The sequence below is a fragment of the Neophocaena asiaeorientalis genome, unplaced genomic scaffold, assembly GCF_003031525.2.
Source record: "Neophocaena asiaeorientalis asiaeorientalis breed wild unplaced genomic scaffold, Neophocaena_asiaeorientalis_V1.1 scaffold11, whole genome shotgun sequence".
NCBI classification, from domain to species: Eukaryota; Metazoa; Chordata; class Mammalia; order Artiodactyla; family Phocoenidae; genus Neophocaena; species Neophocaena asiaeorientalis.
In genome coordinates this window covers 3,294,337-3,315,487 of record NW_020173124.1, presented here as the reverse complement: position 1 = coordinate 3,315,487, position 21,151 = coordinate 3,294,337, and the positions used below count along the sequence as shown (strand labels likewise).

General features: G+C 40.2%; 1 protein-coding gene across 6 annotated transcripts in view; it reads left to right on the top strand.

The window, feature by feature from the left end:
* The window catches only part of QTMAN (queuosine-tRNA mannosyltransferase), a 357,381-nt gene that overhangs the window by 311,758 nt on the left and 24,472 nt on the right, over positions 1-21,151 (top strand). Inside the window, exon 10 of one of the 6 annotated variants that reach the window (XR_003003173.1) lies at positions 8,785-9,006. The exons of 3 other annotated variants lie outside the window; for them this stretch is intronic. Coding sequence is in view for 2 of the 3 variants with exons in the window: in XM_024744096.1 (XP_024599864.1) it covers positions 8,785-8,820 (36 nt within the window). In the remaining variant the exon portion in view is untranslated. Of the gene's footprint in view, positions 1-5,866; positions 5,923-8,784; positions 9,570-21,151 lie in introns of those variants that run through there. 2 more of the 6 variants (XM_024744096.1, XM_024744098.1) reach the window with 2 other exon arrangements.

The window sequence follows — 21,151 nt, the reverse complement described above, 5'->3', positions numbered from 1 at the left end:
GCCTTCTTCCCCCCAGCATTCTGTGTTTCCTTTTGTCGCTGCCGTCAGCTGACACATGGAAAATGTGGTGCACGGTTTCGCTTGCCTTTAATCTGTAATTAAGGATTCCTTGTCTGGGGCTGGCTACCTCTTTGCTCCTTGCCTCCCTGCTTCTCAGGTCTTCCGCCTTCGGTCGGGTTTGGCCCCGCGCCGCAGGCTGGGTGCTCGGGTGGCCCGACTGGGCCGTAGGCAGAGGGGCGGCGGCGGGGCGCGGGGGCCTCGGCCGGAAGAAGCGGTCGCTTGCCCGAAAGCGCGCGCCCCGGCGCCCACCCTGCTCGCCCTGCTCGCCCCGAGCGTCGGGGCAGCGGCGCCAGAGCCTCCGAGAGCGCGAAGGGCTGGCCGAGGGTCCGGCGGGCCCAGGGTCTGCGGGCGCTCGCCGCGCACCCTCTCCCCGGGGCCGATGTGCCCGAGCTCCGGTCCGCGGCGGCGCTCGCCCTCAGTGCCCCGCTCGATCCCGGCCAAGGCGCGTGGAGGTAGTTCTACACCTCTCCCGGCGAGAGAAAACGGGACGCAGGGGGACGTCGAGGTCACGGAGTCCTCACCGAGCCCCCTCGGCGGCGCTTGAGCCCAGAACCGAGAGCCAGAGGAGCCCCGAGGCCGCGGGGCGCGTCCCAGGCGGCGGGGCCGAGCGAGCCCCGGGCGACCGCCGCGCTCGCGCTCACAACTCGCTCGGACTCCCGGGCAAAGCCGCGCCGGCACGCGTACGCCGGCGCGCTCACAGTCCGACACGCGCACACTGTCACGCACACACGCGGGCACGCACCCCGGCACGCGCGCACCGACACTCACATGCTGACACACGCACACGTGGCGGATGGCCCAGTGCTGCCCTGGCTCCCTCGCGCCGGGCTTGACTGGTCCCCCTCCGCACCTCCGGGAAGGCGGCGTAGCCCTGGCGGGCAGAACTCTTCTCTGTTCGTCTAAGTATTTTATTGTACTTGGTTCCTTGAGTCGGCCAGTCTCATACCTCAGTGAGAGAATCCGACAAAGATGAAGCAAAAAGAATGATTTCTCTCCCCGCAGTCCTTTTTAAAAAATGTAACTTAAGCAAAAACAGAGAAGGGAGTGGGGATGGGCTCGGGAACTCTCCAGGCAGGGATTCTGGCTATTAATTTTAAAATACTCCTCTTCGAATCTCTCATATGTTCAGACTTGTGATTTCAATCCCACTGCCAGCTCTCAGGTCGCCTTTCTTTTCACTTCATACCTGTGTTTTGGATTGCAAACTGTTTCTCCTCCTGACCACCAATTGTTTATTTAGAAGGCGCAAAGAGGGTGGGGGACAGAGAGGTTAAGCAGTGTTTGGGTAGGAGAATATCTAGAAGTATCACATTGATTTCCAAAAAAACGTGGGAAAACGTTTAATATCATTTTGAGGCATCTATGTTTTTAAAAGGGCCTCCTTCCCGCTAGTATTACTATTTATCATTAGGTATTTATTTGCATAGACACATTTAAAACTGTATGTTTAAGAGAAAAATGCCTTTTGTTCTTGGTTTCAGCAGAGCCCTTTCCTTTTCTGTCCATCTAAGTTGTAGCATACTTTCCTCTCTTTCCCACCAATAGAGATTGTAGGCTAAAGTGGTGCACTCCAATGACCAAATATAAGAAACCTTCTTAGCCTGGAGTGTTGGTGACCATCGCTGGCACCTATCACTCAAGATTTTACCCCCTCTGGTTTGAAATGGTCCTCAAACTGTAGACCTGAACGTAGAGATTGGTTGATTGTTTGTTTAAAATGTGAGAAGAGCAGTCCAGGAGTAAACCGAGGTAGGGGAAGGTGGCCTTCCTAAGCCCAGCCTTGGAAGCTAGAACAAGAACACTTGGGAAGTGCATTGAGAAGAGAATGTCTCTAAACAATGATAATCAGGGCTTTCAAAAACCATAAAACAGATTGAAATATCTGATTTATTATTTATACATCCCAGGACAACTTTGCAAATCTGAGAATAGTGTTTGAAAACCGAGTGCCTTCTATTTTGTACATCAACTCAGCAGATGCGTCTCCCTTCCAAAATGTGGCCAAAGGGTTAAAACTGTAATTTTAGAAAGGAATCTCAGTAAATGACCTTAAGATCTGATACATTTCCTTTTCTTTCTGGCAATAATATCCCCCAAAGAGAAAAATACATACTTATTGATATAATGATAATGTTTCTCATTCTGAGTAGAAGTGTCAGAATGATTCCCGTTTGTGGAAGTGTTTTCAAAACTGCGAGTACACTTTCACTACTATGAGAGCTGATGAGCCAATGAAGGGGAACTTCTTTTAACTCCATAATAGCAGGTTATACAGTAAGTGAACAATGATGGTCAAATAGCCAATTATGATATAAATATCCGTTGTTTACAGAGAGGTGTTAAATGAGCCTTTGGAGTACAAAGGATTAGACCCATCTAAGCTACCATTTGTTCTTCAACCCATCATGTCTTCCCTTAAAAAGGCCAGTGCCATCGTAGGTAATATGCACACAGAACATACTTCTCTGTGTTGATTTTAGTTTGCTTTATTTCAATGCACACTGTTGTTTACTTTTTAAAATTTAAATAAATGTCAGCATTGTATAATTTCTATGTTAACAAAGCAGTGAGCAAAATCCCTTGTATGTTTATAAAATATTATTGTTTAATTCACATAGTTTAGAAATTCCAAATGTTGAGAATAGGAAGGAGGCCAAATACCATCTGTTTATAACTATGATGCATCGTAATATGTGTACTTTTAAAAGGAGTTTGGTCAATCATGCCACTAATTTATCTGCTCGGAATATGTTGAAGATTTAAAATGTAATTTACAGGATTACTTTTAGTGCGTTGCATCCAACTGTGAGTTGTAAAGAAATCGGTCTCTTCTGTTTTTCTCAAATTAATCATGTAACAACCCCAATTAATGGGGGCTGTTAAATGTGTCGCTTTTTGCTTAGCTCCAGAATTCTTCTAACTTTGGCTCAGTCTACCTTCTTGATGTTGATAAAAACTCCAAGGACAAATGAAACAAAACACTCCTAGTTGTGTCTTTCTGCCAGGAGATAGTCACTTAGAATGGGAGGCAGGGTATGATAGCTAATAATTAGCTAGCATCAGCTCTGAGAAATTACCTGTGAAATGCCCTTTGGTACTGGGTTGAAAAACATTTGACGTTCTCTGTTTTAAAATAGTAAATGCTTGTCCCCAAGATTTCTGATTTAACTCACCTTTTATTTCAAATGCATCTAAATGCATACCATGAAACAAAGGGAGTACATTAACCTGCAATAGATGAGCAGGTTTGGGGTTTTATTTTTAAGTTAGAAACTCAAGTTTAGTGCGAAATTCCTTGCTTTGCAAACTGGAGAAATTCAGCAACAGGGCCTTCAATTCAGGGCAGACATAGTGTCGAAGTCCAGAGGTGGCCTTAGGGTCTCCCATCAGGGGGTCTCTTTCTCAAGAAGGAGGAACTAAAAACTCTCATGTCCTGAAAAAAGTTTGGAAAATGTGATAAAAAAAACGTTGATTAGCAAATGATAGTTCCTAGATTGATTTTTAGCAAGGTCGAATCAGTAGAAAGCTACACCTTGAAATGCTTTTATAGACAAACACCTGCAGAAATATCAAAACATTCTCCCAGTCACCTGTGGATGTTATGGGTCCTTTACTTCTCAGTTTTTTCAACGGGCGCTGTGTACAGCGGCTTCTTTGTCCATTAAGCAATATCTGTTTTCTCAAACATTTTAGTTTTAGCAGCTTCCTCTAAAATTCTATCAACCCAGATTATTTACTTACACATAATTAAGAACATTAAGAGTCCCTTTTCCAAGTAAACAAGCTGAACTATATATACTTTTAAAAAAATCTAATTGTGACATTTTGTAAATCTGGATATTTTTCCTTTCTGGTCGCATTTTTTTCCCCAAAAAATGAACCCACTGGGTCTTTATGTTATAGAGATATGCTTAGGCTTGGTTTCCTTTGCGTTGCAATAGGAAAATGCCAGACTCTTTTTTTTCCTAAGTAATTGCTGAAGTGTAGAGAGTAGAAGAGAGAGTACAAAACAGAAAGAAATGTAAGGGATACAGAAGAAAGAAATTGGAGAAGGTGGAGGGGAAGGGAGATGAGAGAAGCAAAAGATGTAACTGGGATAAAAGAAGCTTATCAAACAGAGCTTTCAAAATTGCTTTGACTGGCCTAAGACATATTAAAATCATCATCATTTCCAAATAAAACCTAGATTGTTGCATTGAGATATTAAACAGCTATGGGGAACTCTTAAGTGAACCTTGATTGATACTTGTGGACCAGTTTTTCCATTCAAGCCCAACTTTTTTTTTTTTTTTTTTTTTTGGCTGAACCCAGACCCTCGGCAGTGAGGGCGCAGAGTCCTAACCACTGAACTGCCAGGGAATTCCGTCAAGCCTAACGTTTTTAAGAGAAACTTATATTAGATATCCGCATCCTCACTAGGAGGTGGGGAAGGAGGAGTAGAGACATTCTTTGCTTTTAAAGCATTTATGATATAGAAGTAAGCCATACATACACAAAATAAGACTATGTATAATGCATTGTTATATGTTACCTACTGTCGGGGTAAAAATAAAGAAGATTTTAAATAGAGGAATTATTCAGAAATGCTTTCCTTCCGAGTACCTTGGCTAGCAGTTAAATTCTAAACCAGTTAAGCAAGTCTTTAAATGTATAAACCCTTTGGAATCCCTAAGTCTAATGAATTGCAGTAGATATATAATTGAGATTGAAATTGGCATGTAGGTGTGCATTTCATGTTTCCTTTGGAGCTGACTTAGTACCATGGCAACAAGCCACATATGCACATAAGTCGTTGTATAGTCATGCTATCTTGACGACCAAAATCACTTTATAAAATATACTTTAGTAAGTTACTACAGAGCCTTGAAGTTAAGCCATATAATTTAACCAATACTCAGTGGGCATTTCTAGGTATCGTATATAAATTGGGTAAACGATAAAAAGAAAAGCATTAAGAATAAGAAAACGTATGGGGAAACTATTTGCTTCTTCCAATTAATCTAAAGCACGCCAGAAGGTTTTCTCATTTTGTTTTTTATGAAGAATTACTGACCCAAAGAAAAGTCAAATGAGGACTACAACTAAACAATAAAAGCAACAATAACAGCAACAAATAAAAACATTGCTTTTTTTAGGAGACAAATATGAAAAGTAGTAAATTTACCCATTTTAAGAATTAAGAAGAAAAGACATAAAATTTAATACACACAGTAAATAATAAATATTCTTCTAGTTTCATATGACAGCTAATTAAGAAAAAAAGCCCGTGTGGAAAATTTGGAAGAGAGACAAATATAACAAGGTAATTAACTCTTTGCTCCTTCAGCCTTAAAGGAGAAAGAGCAGAGTAAGATTTCTTAAGTTTGAACCTGCAGCAATCTCAGAGATCAAATCTGCCTCTGCAAGAGAAATAGAAGGATTTCAGTAGCGCTCCATCTCAAGTCAAGTCTTGTTATTGGCCCCACTCTGACCTTGGCGCCCCAAAGTCTCAGTCCCCGGGTTCTTTGCTCTTTGATTGAATTCCTGCCTTTTATCACAGACAGTCAGCAGCTTTGTTCTCATGGACCTTCGGCGATGGAATTCACTATCTGGTATTCATTCTCTTACATTTGGGTAGTCCTTGATAGTTGAGGATGTACTTTTTCATCCATCATCTAATTTAGTCTTGCTAATACCCTTCTGATATAGGTAAACCATAGCTTTAATCCCAGACTTCAGAAGCAACTCAAAAGCGTACTGCTAGTATATTGCAGAGTTGGGACTAGCAGCCGTATCACACTGTACCCGGTTTCCCTCTTTCCTTCAGACTGGACTTCATACTTTGTTCTTCATTTGAATTATGGGCATAAGAATCAATTACAGTCACTGCCTTTGTACTGGGTGGAGAGAAGAAGGAAAAGAAGGAGCAGTAACAGAAGGAGGATGGGGAAGAAGAAAAAGAAAGGAAGAGAAAAAACAAAACAATCCCCACAGGTTTTTCTGTGAAATGGGGAAGAATAAATCTTTAAATTGCCCCCCTTCTGCTTACAGAGGTTGGTAAAGAGAGAAGCACATCCTAAAATTTGTATCATATAAAGAAAAAACTAATTCCAAGCTATCCCAATGCTTTGTGTTTTAAAGGATAGAAACCCATTGACAGAGCTCTTTAATGAGTTCTTGGCTATGCATACGTAAGGCCACAAGGTTGATTTTGAGTACAAGATGGAGAAATATTCTGTTTATGAAATTAAAGGAATTTGGGGAAATTGAAAAAAAAACCTGGTAGAGAGGAAAAGAAAATAGTCATAGGATGGAGAGACATGAGCTAGAACTTAACATATCCAGCAACAAATTCCCCATGGTGGGATATAGTTGATTATTAATTTTTTTTTATTAGACAGGTATATTACACTTAGTTCTCAGCTTATACTCCAATGTAATCTCCATCTGTAACCCCAAAACTCCACTGAAAATCTGAGACACAAAACTGGCTTGATTTATTTCCACATTTGGGGAATGAAGGCATAGACAAGGCAGACGAGAGTGACATTGCAGAAGGCATGATTTAAAATAAAGACGTAGAATGTTATGGAAGCAGGAAATAAGGACAGAAGATGATTAGGAGAAATGGAAGCCCCCAAGAATGAATACTAAGAAACAAGAAAACCCATAATACAGGAGATCTTGGGAAAAACCAGCTAATTTGTTGATGTTGTAGACACTTGATATTTTTGGCTGTTCAGCATCTACCTAACCTTGTATTAGAATCTAAAGTCCGATTTGAGGAATTAATTCTTTCTTACTGAATATTATCAGGCCTAGGAATTGAAACTTGTTTTGAAGAGAGGAACAAAAAGACAACACTGGAATTCAGTTCACCTGACCTAGCGCAGCCCAACCAGACTGTTTTCACCAAAAGGCAGCTATTATTGGGTTCTGCTTCCTAACCTCCACAGCTTCTGGGGCTCCACCCAATCCCAAGCTCAGATGTCCAGCCTCCCTTTGATATGGTTCTCTATCCCTGGGATTCTGTCAGTTGCAGAAAAACAGAAAAACCTGGCTCAGCTGAGTTGCTCTGGGGAAATTATCATTTCAGAGACAAGAAATGTGGATGTAGAGTGACTGCCTCATCCCACTCTTTCATCCTGATATGTTAGCTTCCCGTTGGCTATCCTCTTATGTTCACAAGAAGGCTACAGAAATCCAGTCATCACATCTTCACCACATCCCTCTTTTCAGACACAGGAGAAGGGATTTTTCTTTCTTGCTTGGGTCTCTTTCTGCAAGTAAGGAAAGCTTTTCCCAGAAGCCCATTAGGAGAATTTCCCACACATCTCATATATGCATAAACTGGTAGCAGGGATGGAAATGGCTTCTATTCAGTTAAGACCTCACTTGGAGCCATATGGGTGAGGGATAATTAGAGCCATGAACAAAACTAGTGTGAGTTCACAAAGATAAGAGGGAGGAGATGACTGTTGGGTCAGTAAAACATACTTCTTCCAATAAATACATTTATGTCTTATTTGTTCAGATTTGTTCTCTGCGGCTTGCAAAGAATTCTAATTAATACACTTGGTTACAGCTACCACTGGGATTATTTAAATTGTAGATAGCTTTCTATATATATACATATATATGTATACATATATATACGACTTGCTTTTACTTTCAAAGTTCTTTTCTTTTTTTGTTCTGTTTTTATGTACGTGAAAGAATGAGTTGGATTTTAGAACTGTATTTTTTAATCTTCTCCATGTCCAACATTTATTGATCATGTCTTTAATTTCCCAGTAATAATTTCCCCCCGAATCTCTAATGTCTCATTTTTACATTTATTCATACATTCCTTTCTCATTCATTCAGAGATTCATCTCGTCATTAATTCTTCTTTTTTTCAAAAACTTGTTATGAAGTATCTAATATGTATGTGGAAGACATTGGGTTAGCAAGGAAAAACAAGCCAACAAAGGTTAAACCACATTTGTGTAACTTTAAAATTAAGCATTTTTATAACATTTTTTATAACATTTTTAAAAGGGGAGCAATGGGACAAAAATGAAGCACGCATGGACGTTCCCAGTCTTCCCTCATTTGCTAACGTGGTTTCTTGTGCTCTGAGGTGAGTCCTGCCCTGAGAGTCCTGCTTTGACAGACAAGGTCTTTTGAGCTTTAGGCATGAGAATAGGGAGGAAAGGAAGAGAGTACAAAAGTTCAAAAGGTTAAATTTGGGGGAGGAGGTTATCTTGATGTGAGACTGGAATTTGAAGACAGATGTAAAGGAGCAGAAACAGCTGCGGCGTGTGAGCCACTGGACGGGGGAAGCAAAAGGGGACTTTTAAGGTTCTCTGTCCCCTTCATCATGTTCAAGAAAACAAATGAAGGGCTTGAGTTATTCTGAAATTATTTGTGGTTGCTGCACTATCGTGTGTTTTTATAACCATGATGTTGTTCATGTGGGTTATTGTTTTGTAATATCCAGGGCTCTATTTGATTGTGTGTGACAGAAATCAACTCACATTAATCAGGCATAAACTTTGGCTTATGTGTCAAAAAGTTTCAGGAGATGATCTTGGATATTATGAGAACTCCATCCTCTAGGATCTGGCTCAGTCTGTCTGTCTGTCTGTCTTTCTGTCTCTCTTTCTCATTCAAAGTCCCTCCTCTGCATTGTTTTCTTTCTCTAGAAGGCTATCTCAGTGTGGTGGGAAAGATGACTCATCATATTTCACATGATCTTTACAGCCTGAGAAGAGAGAATCGATCATATCTAGCATCTAAGTCAGACCCTGGTAAAAACGACACTGTCCACCCTGCCTGAGTCACTTTCCTGCACTTGTGGGAGATGGAGGAGAACCAAGCAAGACATAATTTCAGAGGACTGCTCCAGTGTTACAATGGGATGACTCCTTCAATCCATATTACAAGAAACTTTCTAGCTATTGGGCAGAGGAACAAGTGATATAGGTAACATTGCATCTCTTGTTAATCAAATGTCCTCTCAGTTGAGTTATTTAGACTGCTATATGGGGTTGAATTTTTACTTAAATTTAGGTGTCTAGTTGTCTTTTCAAATGTTGTTCAGAGACTTACACTACAAGTAGCTTTGAAATGAAAATTGATGGATGTGCAGAAAAACATGGAAATAGAGCCACAAGACAAAGTTAGAATAAATGAAACTAATATTCATCACTGGAGGAATGTTAGACTTGCACTTAAATGTCACCTAGAAACACTCAATTCCTTTGCAGACACAAACTAAGATGGAAAAATATCCACCAAGAGATAAAACTTGTATTTCCTTTTGTTTTTAGGACACACTCGGTTGAGTTGCCTGTCGCATGCTAGATAGTACAATTGACACTAGAAAGAGATTGTAGAATTTCCAAGCTAGAGAGGTTCATGAGTTGTGAAAGATTATCATTCAAGTGTCAAGCATCTGTCAAAAACTACTTGTGGAAGTGTTGGCAAGAATGTGGAGGAAAGAGAACCCTCCTACACTGTTGGTGGGAATGTAAATCGGTGCAGCCACTAAGGAGAATAATATGAAGGTTCCTCAAAAAATTAAGATTAAAACTACCATATAGGGGCTTCCCTGGTGGCACAGTGGTTGGGAGTCTGCCTGCTGATGCAGGGGACGCAGGTTCATGTCCCGGTCCGGGAGGATCCCACATGCCGCGGAGCGGCTGGGCGTGTGAGCCATGGCCACTGAGCCTGCATGTCCGGAGCATGTGCTCCGCAGCGGGAGAGGCCACAGCAGTGAGAGGCCTGCGTACCACAAAACAAGACAAAACAAAACAAAACTACCGTATTAATCCAGCTATCTCACTTCTGGGTATTTACCAAAGAATTAGAAAAAAACTAATTCAAAACCATGTATGTACCCCTACGTTCATCGTGGCATTACTTACTATAGCCAGGATATAGAAACAACCTGAAATCCATCAATCGAAGAATGGATAAAGAAGATGTGGTACATATATACAATGGAATACCACTCAGCCATAAAAAAAGATGAAATCTTGCCATTTGTAATAACATGGATGGACCTCGAGCGTATTATGCTAAGTGAAACAAGTCAGACAGAGAAAGACAATTACTGGAAGACTTCACTCATATGTGGAATATAAAAAACAAACAAAAAGGAAAGAAATGAACAAACCAAACAAAAACAAACACGTAGTTACAGAGAACAGAGTAGTGGTTACCAGAGGGGAAAGGTTGGGGGAAGGGTGAAACAGAAAGAGGATCAACTGTATGGTGACAGATGGAAACTATATTGTTGGTGGTGAGCACACTGTAGTGTATACAGACATAGAAATGTAACATTGTATACATGAAACTTATATAATGATATAAACCAATGCTACCTCCATAAAAAAAAATTTAATAAGCAGTAAAAAAAAAAAAACCCCAAACAAAACAAAACTACTTGTTGATTGTTATGAAAAGTTTTTAATTTCCAATGATAAAAGCATCAATTTGGGGGGTACGTTCTGAGCTTAACCAAATTGAGAATGCAAAGAGAACCCTGGTCTTCTTTTGTATGCCTAAAACTTACAAAAGCATTAAAGAGGTCAAGGTCCTGAGCCCCGGTTATATGAAGAACTGGTGGCTAGAATGAGGTGCATAATGGTTGGTGACCAAAAATGACTCAGAAGATACTTTGGGCTCTGACTATGAAGATTTACTCTTAACCCAGAATAAAGTGGCATTTTTTTGTATTAACAAACATATTTGAATAATCTTTTGTAAGTCAACATAATAAAAAGCTATGTACGTACTGTTTGCTGTAGTTATGGTGCATTGAGTGATTATTCCCAATTGCACCCTATTTTGAATTATACAGTATACATGTATGCCCTTTTCCATGTGGCTTTGCAGTGTCTCCCACTAAAGGAAGCAGGGTGCTGTCCCCAACCCATTGATGTTGGGCTTAGCCATGTGACTTGCTTTGACCAATAGAATGGGTGGAAGTGACAGTGTGCCTTTTCCAAGCCAAGGCTTTAACAGGCATTGCATGTTCCCTCTGCTTGAACATCTGTCATTCACCATGAGAACACAATGGACTGGAAGCATATTGACATATATGAAGTAGACCTGAAACCAACCCAGCCTGCAGCTTGGAGCTCAGAGCTGAATCCTGAAATTGAGTTTTTACAAGTGACTTGCATCAACTCACAGACCCATGAGGGAGAAATAAACACTAGTTATTTAAAGTCACTGAATTTTGGAGTGGTTTTTCATGCAGCATTATTAGAGCAATAGCTGACTAATAGGGTAGTATTTCTTTCCTCTCTCTACAAGTGTTTTGAAATTGATGTTGCATCTAACAACACATAGCATCATAGGATCAAGGAAATTCAGTAATTATACAGTTAATCATTTAATTAGAATTATGAAGTGGTACAAAAATGATGCGAAGAACACAACACACAGAGACCTAATCTAATCTGAGAGTCAGGAAATGTTTCTCTGAGGAAATGACATTGAAGCTGAGACCTAGCTTTTGGCTAAGCAAATTTGGGGAGTATGGGGGAAGTATTCCGAGTGCAGGTAACAGTCTTTGCAAAGCCCTTGAGGCAAGAAAGAGAAGGTCATTGAGTACAGAGAATTATCTGGAAAGCAGAGAGGAAACAGGAGAGTGCCAAGAGAAGAGAGGTTGGTGAGGTTCAGTTTACCACAGTTTTATGGGCTGAATTGTCTCCCTCAAAATTCATATATATTTTTTTAAATTAATTAATTAATTTTTTTGGTTGAGTTGGGTCTTTGTTGCTGTGCACGGGCTCTCTCTAGTTGCGGCGAGCGGGGGCTTCTCTTCCTTGCGGTGTGCAGACTTCTCACTGCGGTGGCATCACTTGTCGCGGAGCATGGGCTCTAGGCCTGTAGGCTTCAGTAGTTGTGGTTCATGGGCTCAGTAGTTGTGGCACGCAGGCTCTAGAGCGCAGGCTCAGTAGTTGTGGTGCACCGGCTTAGTTGCTCTGCGGCATATGGGATCTTCCCGGATCAGGGCTGGAACCCTTGTCCCCTGCCCTGGCAGGTGGACTCTTAACCACTTTGCTACCAGGGAAGCCCAACATTCATATATTGATGTCCTTAACACCCAGTACCTCAGAATGATTTGGAGCTAAGGTGTTAAAGTAATTAAGTCAAAATGAAGTCATTAGGGAGAGTCCCAAAGTCAATGTGACTGATGTCCTTTAGAAGAGGAGATTAGGACACAGACACATATTTTAATGCTTTATTTTTCTTTTCTAATGTTTTAAACATTTAAAGTTTATATATTTTACAGTCTCTCTATTACAGCTCTATTATCTGAAATTCCTTGGGGTTTAATTCTGCTGTGTTTACTCTTTCCTGTGTCTCTCAAGGTGGATTGTTACCTTGAATGTGTTGTAATTTTGAACAGTGAGCTCAGTTTTGATAGGCTTCATCTGGAGGCATCAAGTGTGGCCTGTGATAAGGTTTTATTACACCAGATTTTTTTCTCAGTTTGCTTCTGCTGGGAATACACTGAATCTCAATATGGAGTGTTCAGGGCCATGTGGTTGACACGAAGCTCATTTGAGGCACATGTCTATGATCACAATTTCTCTGGAAAGGCTTATTTTCTACCCTGCACCCAGGCCTCAATAGCTTGCTTCCTTGTTGTCTCTTTGTGCTAGTGTACAGATTATTTCTCCTCTACCATTTCACAGAAGGGGAAGCCCTAAATGATCCTGGATTTATGTAGGAGGTTCAGTTTCAAATCCCCACCTCCCTGCAGAATTTCCAAGGTCTTGTCTCCTGTGTCTTTCTGAGAATGAAAGTGAAAACTCCTAGGTTTCTGAGACATAACCCCACCCTAGTCCACCCCAGCTCCTATACTGCCTAGTTAGTTCATGTGGTTACTACTTGGGCTCTCAGTTCCTTCTTTCTTTTGGCCCCTGGTGATTTCTCTTGCTTTCCCGCAAACTCAACTCTGGATTGAAGAGGATAAGGAAAACATTACATGGAAAAACTTGATTGGTACTCCTTCCCCTTCCTGAATAACTCATTTCTAAAGCCATTAGGTGAGACAGAGCAAGATTGGAGAATACCAGGGTCCAAGGAGGACGAAGAGAACATCTAGTCAAGGATGGTAGGCAAAAAAGCATGAGGAATCAGCCTGAACAGGGCGAGAAGGTATCCACACAGGGGAGTCAGAGCCCAAACAGGGAGAAGAGGGCATCTGTGTGTGGGAGGGGATCATAGCAGGGATGGGAGATTGGTTGCATTAAGTGAGGTTGGTTGCATAAGTAAATATTTGAATAATTATGAAAGCTTGTCTTCTCACTATTAGAGACGGGGTTACATATACAGAAAGGGAGAAAATTAGAAACATGTGATTGAAGGTATAAGCATGAACTCGTGGTTTTCAGTATCTATAGATAAATATAGATAGCTAGATTTCAATTTCTATAGATAGAAATAAATATAAATGTAACTATATGGTACACACATATATATATATAATTCCTGGCTCTATATGGGAAGCAGCAATGCTCCAAAAACAATGAACATACATAGCGCCCAGATCTTGGCTTCCAAATACCATATTCCATTAAGGGAAAAAAAAAAGGGAAATTTTTAGAGAAATGCCTGATTCTGGGGCTGGGGGAGAGAAAAAGTACAAGAAAAACCTGGAACTTCTACCATAAACCAAAGAAGTGTTTAAAAAAAAAAATGATGGGCACATATCAAAAGGGCCTAGACGTCAGCTTAACTGAACTCCTACTAGCCACATTGGACATAATTTGAGTATTCATATGGATAGTAACATGATAGTACCTCATAGAATTTACAATATTAAGTAAAATAAGAGACCATACCAGCATAAATCAATGAATGAATGAATGAATTTAAAGTTTGTTGAGGAACAGGATATTTACATGGTTTCAGAGTACCTCCCCACAAAGGGGGGAAAGTAACTTTATGGTGGAAGAGCCTGGAAGACATCACTTTTATCAAGTGGTGACAGTGAACATCAGCTATTGAAACCATGCATGACCTGGTCTGCTTCTTTGAGAGGAACACAGCATCACTTCTGTGATACTGTGACCTGAATCCAATCCTGAGGAAACTTCAGGCAAATTTAAACTGAGGGAAATTCTACAAAGTAACTGGACTCATCTTCGAAACATCAAAGTCATGAAAGCCTACCATAGACTGAAGAATATTCCAGACTGAAGGAGGCTAAAGAGACATGACAAGCAATGCAGTGTGTGATTCTGAAGTGGATCCTTTCGTTACAAAAAATATTGTTGCATCAGTTGGTGAAACTGGAATGTGATCTGTGGACCGAAGGGCAGGAGTGTATCAAAACGTATTTCCTGGTTTTGTTAGTTGTGTTGCAGTCAGTAGGAGGATGTTCTTATTTGTAGAAAACACACATTAAATTGTTTGGGGCTAATGGACCTTCTGGTCAGCAGTTTATAAGTATTCAGGAAAAACAAGCTATTTATACTGTCTGTCTAGCTTTTTTGCTAGGAAAAAAAAAAAGGAATTTTTGATTGTTTCAAAATTTAAAGCGACCAATAGCAAAATAAAAAATATGTGATGTAGCTTAAGTAGTACTAACTATTCTATTCAACAAACTAGAAAAAAAAAAAAATCCAGCCAACTAAACTCTAAGAAAATAGGGGAAAGAAATAAAGGATCAAACAACAAAATTAATGAAGTAGAAGACAAAAAAGCAAGAGAGAGAGGATACATAGGGACCCTTCTTCACCATTGGGCAGCTACTAGGATTTTTGTCCTTACTTGCATGAGCAATGGATGCTCTTGTAGAAAGAGAGGTTCTGAGACAGTTCTCAGATTTTGAATTTCAAAACCCTGGGCCTTTGTGTATCAGACATGCCCTAGAGATCTGAAATCATGATATTAACATCACAAACAAAAGATTTGGGAAAAATAGATGAAAATTCAGTGTATTTCACCATATATTAAATGAAGTCTCTATAGGTTAAGGAAGAGAAGAAAAGGAGAAAGTGGTCAGAAGGAAAGCACAGAATTTAAAGACTGGTGGTGTCTCTGCAAAGGGACTTTGGCTCTGATCTTTCTTCACCTGACCTGGGAGAAATGTCCATGGTTAGCAGAATCTGGGAGCAGAGAGCTAGCTGGTCTTGTATCTTGGGGGAACCCAGGATCCTCTAGCCTCACAGGTTCCCTGTGCCCACCACAGTGCAGGAGCAGTAGAAGAGAGAGATGGCTCTGAGAGTGTTCAGATAACCAATCAGAGAGAGCCTCTGTGTTCCTGATAACCCACTGAGTCTCTGAAAGAACCACATAGTTGCTATAGGCCCAGAAGTCTAAGAATATTTAACCTAACAGGTTAGGGTTAGGGTTGGCTTAGACAAATTAATAAGGTCCAGATAGGATGGTGACATCTCAGAGACTTGCATGGATCAACCCTGGAGGACCAGAATTGGTAACACATCTCTTAGTGAATGTCAGCGTGAATAGATGATGGCTCCCATCCTAGCATCCTGTTTATTTGTAAACTATTCTGAACATAGTCCCCAAGTTATTAGATAGGTGGATGGATGAATGGCTGGCTGGCTGGCTGGATGGATGGATAATAAAAGGGCAATTCCTAAATTATATCAGTCTAAAAGCTGCTGTGTTATAGAATTTCATACCGCTAAGAATGCCACTAAGAGAATAGCCAAATTGCCCTCATTTACTCATGCCCATCCTGGCACTGCTTTCCAAGATCAGCAGCAACTAAGACTGGGAGAAGAATAGGTTCTAATATCATTTTCATCTGCAGCTGAAATAGCCCCAGAATCAGTAGATAAAGCAAGTGTCTTTGCAAAACAGTACGTTAGGGAAGAAATACGATTGGAAGTTTCAGACACTAAAAAGTATTTTTTTTAAAAAGACATTTCTTCCGTGTTTGCTTGTTTACTAAAGACAAATAAAAGGCATTTGAATTATTTTCTGCCCTGTTTGGAATCTTCTCTTTTTATCTTGGCCTTACCGGGTTTTTATTTGTATACTTAGGGAGATCTTTATGGAAGGAAAATTGTAATTCTAAAGCAGTCCGCAAACAAACACTCACACAGCATAACCAAACCACAATTTTATGCAGTTCGTAAAAGAAAATGTGGATGCAGTGGTGTGTCACAACTGCTATTAGAGAAGTCCAAGGGAAAAGAGTACAACATGGTGATCAGCCTTGGCAGTCTCCACATACAGCGTGATTATATTGTAATACTGTTTGATGCAATGATATGTTTGATCAGTTTCAAGAGATGAATATCACCTCACTTCAAACAATATGATACAGTCTCATTGTGTGGAATTATGGCCTCTGTCAATCAGCATATGGCATAACCCTTAAAGTGCCATCTTTGGGGAATGTCATAAAAATGATTGCAACACTTGCATTAATTAGTAAGTTTTTGCTCTAAAACCAAGCAAAACCTGTTAAGGCAATTTATCTGCTATATCTCTGTTCATTTTTGTTATCACAGAAACATGTATATAACCCACCCATGCAAACACTCAGCCGATTAGCTCAACTTACTAGAACAGCCATGCTAAAAAAAAATCCTAGTGTGAGTATGAGCTCCCCTCCCCCATATAAATACGTAAGCTATATTTTCTCTATTTTGTTTTATGGTCCCCAACATACCCTTACTTTGAGCCAACTATCCTATCAAAGTGAATGGTGGGTGCAAAGTAAAGGCAAACATGAAATTATCACGAGGTCTATGGTCTTGACAAGACAAACTCAAAATTTAAGCTCGACAAATGACAAATAAATGGCAGGTGTACATGTTTACATAGAATAAATACAGATTAAGAGTCCTTTGAATGTCATTAATTTCACTTTGTCAATGTTAATTGTTAGATACATTTTGAGGGAAGAAGAATTACGATCATTTTTTTACCTTAGGTATGGAATATTTTCCCTCTTGGTGTTTCTGTGTTATCCACTAATTTGCCATTGTCACCCAGTTATACTATTATTTCAATTTTCCCCAATAATACATAATTTGAGAAGTTACTGGTTTGACACGGTACATACTGATTTGACCTGAGACTTAACACACTTTCCCAAGGTGGTTAACACCCCCCCAGATTCAACTGTGTTTGTTGACAGTGTATGTGTCACTGGAGTGTCGTGAGCCTTTTCCCGGGAAATTCCTCTCCCACCGTGTCTCCAGGCCTTCCCCTTTCCAGTTTTCCCCAGTGTCCTCTATTCCTGTTATCAACTGAGGAACCACCTGCTGTGGTAGGCAGCCTCCTAAGATGGTCCCCAATGATCCCTGACTCTTAGTATTCACTAACTTGTGCAATCACCTCTCCTTGAACTTAGTGACTTGCTTTTAATGAACAGAATGTGGACAAAGTTATTGGATGTCTCTTTCATGATTAGGTTATAAAAGACCATGACTTCTGTCTTGCTAGCAGGGTCTGTCTCTGGCTGGCTTTGAGGAACCAACTTTCCATGTTGGAGAGCCCCATGTGGCCAGGAAACGAGAGCAGCCTCTGGCCAATGGCCAGCGAGAAACTGAGACTCTCATTCCGATAGACTAGGAAGAACTGAATCACAACTACTAATGTGAGCTCGGAAGCAGATCCTGCCTCAGCTAATGTGACTGTGGTACCAGCTGACCTCAAGATAATAGCCTCCTGAGAGGCCCTGAAGAAGGGGACCCTGTGCCTAGGTTCTAAACCCACAGAAACTGTGAGATAGTAAATGTGTGTGGTTTTAAGTCACTAAATTTTGGGTTTGTTTGTTGTATAGCAATAGACAACACAACTACCATGTCTTAGTGAACATACTCGGTAGCTCACTGCAGCTAAGTTTTGTGCTGAGTAGTAAAATAGTGCAGTGGGACTACAATTCTTCACACTGATGCCTTCAAAACATAGACTTCATACTCATTGGCAGGCTATGAGGAAGAGCTGACCCAGTCCGCAAAGAAACACGTGAAGTCTCTAAGACCTTCCTGCAAATACCTTTCCATTATTCATGGGCAAGAAATATTGACCAGTGTTTACTCTTTGGGATAGGATTGTAAGCTTTGAAGTATAAAGGTGCTATTTCTTTTTCCAAGGCAAGGTTTGGCACATACACTTCCTGGGACTAGAGAAATATAAAATGGTTTTTATTCATGTCGTGAGTGCTGTATTCTTAGACACATCTCTCTGGTTTCACAGATTTTTTCACACCACTACATCATGTCAGCAGCTTCTTGAGTTCTAGACTTCGTGGTAGAATTGCTAACAATCCCGTTAGAGACTTCATAAAACTTAGAGGTAGGTGGTCTTATTACCAGTAGCTGATATGATCTGAAGACTTGTTCCTGCAACAGGGTTATATAATTTGTGAATTATGTTATCATTTACTCAGCTGTCCACATTAATAGAGGGGAACCATGATGAAACTATTTAGTCAATAATCAAACACATTTTATTTTGAGATTTCATCGATTTATACATACATATTAGATCTCTCCTAGGTATGTTCAACCTAATATTAAGATCTTCTTGTTTCTTTGATTCATACCTGGTGCTGGTACAAAGAGAAGACAACCCAGCTGAGTAGAAGAGGGGAGTTAATTTGGTACTGAACATGTTTCATGGGTGGGACATGTGTGATTTATCAAGAATTGATTTATTTAAAAGGTCCCTAAGTAGTCTAGGACTTAAAACAACAATGGAAAAACAATAACAACAACCACCAGTAAGGCTTCTTTCCTTATTAGGTTAACAAGGATTTCTAAATGAATTACATCCAGGCAAGGTGATAGAGAAAATGGCTTATACACAGTTGGAGGGAGTATAAATTGGCATGACCTTTTTTTCTAGAATAATTTAACAACATGCTTTAACATTTTAAGTCCATTTCACGTCTAGGAATTTATGCCAAGAAAATAAAGCTGAACTTGCAAAGATGTTAAAAGAAGTTTATTGAAGCACTGTTTATAATAAAAATTGACTGCAACCTAAATATCTGTCAATAGAATGAAACACACGATGATATATACAAAATAGAGGCTACCATAGCCAGTTAAAGGGGAACACTTGTGTCATGGAAAGGCATTAGTCATCAGCAGGTGGACTCTCAACCACTGCGCCACCAGGGAAGCCCTATACTGTTAAACTTTTAAAGCTAGTCAGTGAACAAAAGGGTATATATACTATGGCTCCAATTTTTCTTTTTTTAAGTCAACCTTGTATGTGCATAGATTAACACCTGAGAGATATATACGTACACCAAATCATAACAACTGGTTTTATCTAATAGAGGAATTATAGTGAGATTTTTCTTTTTTTTGCGGTGCACTGGCCTCTCACTGTCGTGGCCTCTCCCGTTGCGGAGCACAGGCTCCGGACGCGCAGGCTCAGTAGCCATGGCTCACGGGCCCAGCCGCTCCACGGCATGTGGGATCTTCCCGGACCGGGGCATGAGCCCGTGTTCCCTGCATCGGCAGGCAGACTCTCAACCACTGTGCCACCAGGGAAGCCCTATAGTGAGATATTGGAATATTTTCCAGTGAGCATGTATTATTTATCAGTCAGAAAAGATAGCTATTTTCACTTTGAAAAAATTCTAGACATTAATTTTTGCTTTTTCTGTTTTGGCCACTGAAAAAAAATCAACCCATAATCATCTCTTTCTTCTTGTCCTCCAGGTGCTCATCTAGTTTTCATTCATTAGCTCAGCTAACATTTATTAAGCACCTATCATGTGTCCTGTGATAGTCACTGAATTAACAACAATAAACAAGAGTCTCTGACTCTAATGAAAAAGACACGTGAAATTTCACATGAAATAAAGTGTGTAAATGCTCCGTTAGAGCAGATGTAAGATAAGGTGGGGTGGAGGAGGGAGTGATCAATTTGAAATTATGGAACAATTCATGAATTTGTGCATCATCTCTGCGGGTATTTCTTCCACTACAAAAGTATAAATGTCTGGAGACTGATTCTATAACATACACTTTTAAAATAATCTCTTCAGTTTCCAGAATCTTGATGATGGTGTGCCAAGTGTTCAAAGAATACCTTTATGTTCAAGTTATTCATTTGCTAGAGTAGTGGGTTTTGAATTTTTTGGAATTCAAGACTAGAGTTCCAATACAAGAATATGCAGTGGCACGTTGGAATGGATTTAAAAATTTAAAGCACTCCACAAGTAAGCAATAACGTCATGCATAGTAAGGTCTTAGGGTGTCTTTGAAAGTATCCAGGGTATCAAGATAAGCTGGTTCACATAGTTCCCCCTGAGCATGGAGCCAGTGTTCGAGCAGAATGTTTATATTCTAATAACACCTCAGAGATTAGCTATATTTGTTTGAACACATATGTAATCCATATAGAATATATATGTAAATACACTCACATAAGCATATTTGGGAATCAGAGATTTAGTAACCATGCCCTCCTTTCATTACTGATTTGAAGTTTTTTATCTATCACAAAGGGCTAATTGTTCGGTAGAGCGCCTACCTCAGTGAACATTCCATCAGGACAGACACGAATAGGAGCTCGTTAAACAGCTTAAAGCAGACCAGAATCTGACAGCACACCTGGGAAGGGTGGGCTTCTGGCTCAGCTGTTTCAGTGGAGACCCTGTAAGGATGCAGAACCCTCAAAAACGTATTGTCTGTTTGCTTTCAGTAGAGCTAGTCAGTTCAGTTGAGATCTTTGTTGAGATTTTTTTAAGGGACTTCAGGTAGCTGGGAGGAAAACTCATTGTGGTATTTCATTCAAGGAGTACTTGCCCCAAAGATTTTTATACTTTACCCACAGAGTTTGACTTAATCTGCCACTTTATTTTCCTATCATTAATCAGATGACACACAGGTAGAAGAACAGACAAGGGAGAGAAGTAAAAGAAGACATGAGTGAAGAAGAGAAGAAAAAAACTGAATATGGTAGAAGGATCAGTTTCCCCATCTATCACTATGAGAATTTTAGGATATTCATGGTCAATAGTGACCACACTTGAAAAAGATTTCTTTGGGATGAATCCCGCTATGTGCAACTTGGTGTTAAAAACAAGACAACAGGCCCCAAATGGGATAACTTATGCTAAGCCCCACATCACCAAACTGAGACTTAATTACAGTTT